Source organism: Protobothrops mucrosquamatus, unplaced genomic scaffold (genome assembly GCF_001527695.2).
Source record: "Protobothrops mucrosquamatus isolate PMUCROS unplaced genomic scaffold, P.Mucros_1.0 scaffold7190, whole genome shotgun sequence".
NCBI classification, from domain to species: Eukaryota; Metazoa; Chordata; class Lepidosauria; order Squamata; family Viperidae; genus Protobothrops; species Protobothrops mucrosquamatus.
The window spans coordinates 1-3,539 of NW_015392995.1; the positions used below are offsets into that span (position 1 = coordinate 1).

General features: G+C 47.0%; 1 protein-coding gene across 1 annotated transcript in view; it reads left to right on the forward strand.

The window, feature by feature from the left end:
- Window positions 1–429: 429 nt before the first annotated feature.
- Window positions 430–3,539, forward strand: part of LOC107300476 (A disintegrin and metalloproteinase with thrombospondin motifs 13-like) — a gene marked incomplete at both ends in the record, with an annotated part of 15,605 nt that continues 12,495 nt past the window's right edge. The window contains 7 exons of the mRNA XM_015829803.1: window positions 430–574; window positions 794–933; window positions 1,470–1,553; window positions 1,766–1,890; window positions 2,130–2,276; window positions 2,383–2,517; window positions 2,954–3,105. Of these exons, the coding sequence (XP_015685289.1) occupies window positions 430–574; window positions 794–933; window positions 1,470–1,553; window positions 1,766–1,890; window positions 2,130–2,276; window positions 2,383–2,517; window positions 2,954–3,105 (928 nt within the window). The remainder of the gene's footprint in view (window positions 575–793; window positions 934–1,469; window positions 1,554–1,765; window positions 1,891–2,129; window positions 2,277–2,382; window positions 2,518–2,953; window positions 3,106–3,539) is intronic.

Below are 3,539 nucleotides of genomic sequence, written 5' to 3' on the forward strand. Positions count from 1 at the left end.
CTCTCAGCCCAACCTACCTCACTTGCTGTGGGGAAAATAGGTGGAGGAAGGTGTGTTGGATATGTCTATGGATATTCTCAATCATCCACATCAGGGGTCTTCAAACGTGGCCCTTTTACGACTGGTGGATTTCAACTCCCAGAATTCCTCAGCCAGGCACGCCTGGCTGAGGAATTCTGGGAGTTGAAGTCCACCAGTCGTAAAAGGGCCAAGTTTGAAGACCCCTGATCCAGATCACGGTTGTCCCAAAGGTGCTTTTCCAAAAGACAACTGGACTCTGCTTGGGTTTTTTTTTTCCCCCTTGAAAACATTTCACTTCTCATTCAAGATGTTTCTTCGGTTCTAAACTGGATGGTGGGGAATGGAAGGATTTATATTCTTTGCAATTATCTGGCCAATAGCCCTCTGAGGGCCTCTTATTTCTCTCAGCAAGGTTTTATCCGTGTGCGTGGCAAGAAGGTTTACATCAGAGCGGTGAAGAAGCAACACCAACACTACTTGGTGGACCCCCATCTCCTCAGGCCCCACATCGTCTTCAGCAGTCTGCAGAACGATTCCGCATCAGCACAGACAAGTAAGATGGTCTTTCATGGAAATGAGAGAGAATCCAGAAGTGAAGGGACAGGCCTTTTATTTTTTCCCCTTAAACCTGTCCGTGTGACTCAGTGGTTCTTGGAAACTCAAACAAAAAAAACAAGAGGTTAGGTATCTATAATACTCCACTTCTTTAAACGTCGGGCTGCCATTTTTTGTGGTGGTTTCGCCGCTCCAACCTCTCTGTGCGCCGTTGCAGGTGGAAAGGTTTCGTCCCGGATTCGCAGAGTGGTCGAGGAGAAGGTGAAACATCTGGAGCTCTTGGTGGTGGTAGGGCCAGATGTTCACCAGTTCCACAAAGAAGACACTGAGAGGTACATCCTCACCAACCTCAACATTGTGAGTTCTTTTGGGGCTACACATGTGGAAATTCCTTCCTTCTTTCCTTCCTCCCTCCCTCCCATCCATTTCTCATTCCCACCTTCTTCCTTCCTTCCCTTTTTAATTCCTTCCTTCCTTCCCTTCCTTCCTTCCTTCCTCTCATCTCTCATTCCCATCTTCTTCCTTCTTTCCCTTTTTAATTCCTTCCTTCCTCCCTCCCTCCTGCTCATCTCTCATTCCCATCTTCTTCCTTCCTTCCCTCTTTTAATTCCTTCTTTTCTCCCTCCCTTTCATCTCTCATTTCCATCTTCTTCCTTCTTTCCCTCCCTCTTTTTAATTCCTTCCTTCCTCCCTCCTGCTCATCTCTCATTCCCATCTTCCTTTCTTCCCTCCCTCTTTTTAATTCCTTCCTTCCTTCCTCCCTCCCTCCCTCCCTCCCTCCCCTCTAGCTGCATATATTTTTCTCTGCAAATAATAATAATGTGTTACTCTCAGATTCTGAATTTCTCCCTACAAACCATCTGAATATATATATATATCTTCTACTTACATAGGGAGCAGAGCTTCTTCGCGATCCCTCGTTGGGTATTCAATTCAGAGTTCATCTGATCAAAATGATTGTCCTCACAGTGCCTGAGGTAAAAAAAAAAAAAAGAGAGAAAGAGAGAGAGAGAAATTGACGGTCAGTGTGTCCTGCAGATTGCAAACCTTGGATTAATTGAGCTAATACTGGTTGAACGAAGCACACAGAAGAGTTCGTTACGGTAATATGGATTTGTCGAGTCTCGGCCTTCATTGGGTTCCCCTGAATTTGGGTCTAATTGGGGTCCGTGTTGTCTTCTCTTCCCAGGAAGACATCCAGATCACGACCAACATCACCAGCTCGGTCCTGAGCGTCTGCAAATGGAGCCTAAAGGTCAACCCAGAGAATGACCTGGACCCTCGTCATGCAGATCTCGTTCTTTACGTCACCAAGTAATTACTGTTAATTTTGAGGAACGGTTAGCCCAGTTGGTGGATATCTGAGCCTAGCTTAGTATCTTTTCTTTCCTTCATCTATCTATCTATCTATCTATCTATCTATCTATCTATCTATCTATCTATCTATCTATCTATCTATCTATCTATCTATCTATCTATCTATCTATCTATCTATCTATCTATCTATCTATCTATCTTTCTTTCTTTCTTTCTTTCTTTCTTTCTTTCTCTAGATTTGATCTAGAGCTCCCGGATGGAAATAAGCAAGTACGTGGCGTCACTTCAAAGGGAGGAGCCTGTTCAAGGTCTTGGAGCTGCATCATCACTGAGGACACGGGCTTCGGCTTGGGCATCACCGTTGCTCACGAGATCGCCCACAGGTGAGTGGGCAAGAAGGACCTGAAGGACCCTTCCGGATCTAGGAAGGACACTTGGCCACCTTCAAGACCAACTGTGACCCTTTCTTTGATTCTGTTTGGATGACAGCTTTGGGATTGACCACGATGGGGAAGGGAACCGCTGCGTGGGAGACCGACACATTATGGGCTCCGAAGGGGGGCACAACAGCCTCGATCTGACCTGGTCGGTCTGCAGCCGAGAGCAGCTCCAGGCATTCGTCAGGTAAAAGGGTCAAGGCTGGGCTTTCTCTGTTCCTTGGATCCTCATCCCATGCAGAGAGAAGATCCAAGATCTTTCCATCAGTTATGTTTTGCTTAGGTTTAAAAATGTGTGCTCAGAGTTATTAGAAGATATCAAAAGGGAGCCAGTCAGACTCACTAGCGTTGATGAAGTTACCTAGTTAGTTAGTGAAACATCTGCAAGAAAACAACCAAGTTCAGAAGCCACCATCCTCCTCCTCCTCCTCCTCCTCCTCCTCCTCTCTGCAAACCCACTCCCTTCTAGCACTGACGATGTTGCCTAGTTGGGCAATGAAACGTCTACAGGGAAACCACCAGATTCAGGGAGCACCAAGGACCCCCACCTGTGTTCTTGAGACAGTCTGTTGTATTCTTCCCAACTAACCCGGCCACCTTGGTTTCTTCTGGTTTATTACCAGTACAGGCCAAGCAAGCTGCACAGATGACTTGCCTGTGTTAAAGAGCAGTCTGCCAGAAGCAAAGCCTGGCCTATATTTTGGGGCGGAGGAGCAGTGCAAAGTTGCCTTCGGTTCGGGGGCTTCGGCCTGCACTTTCAGCTATGATGTGGTAGGTGAAACTGTTGCTTCTGGGTTAGGGGGACCTTCCTCAACCTGAAGGCAGAAGAGGCTTTAGAAGGCTGAAAGGGTTCATTCAACCAGTTGGCCTTCCTTCCTTCCTTCCTTCCTTCCTTCCTTCCTTCCCTCCCTCCCTGACTTCAGCATTCTTCCTTCCTTCCCTTCCTCCCTCTTTCTGACTTCAGCATCTTTCAATCCTTCCTTCCTTCCTTCCTTCCTTCCCTCCCTCCGTCCTTTCTGACTTCAGCATCTTTCAGTCCTTCCTTCCTTCCTTTCCTTCCTTCCCTCCTTCCCTTTCTGACTTCAGCATCTTTCAATCCTTCCTTCCTTCCTTCCTTCCTTCCCTCCGTCCTTTCTGACTTCAGCATCTTTCAGTCCTTCCTTCCTTCCTTCCTTTCCTTCCTTCCCTCCTTCCCTTTCTGACTTCAGC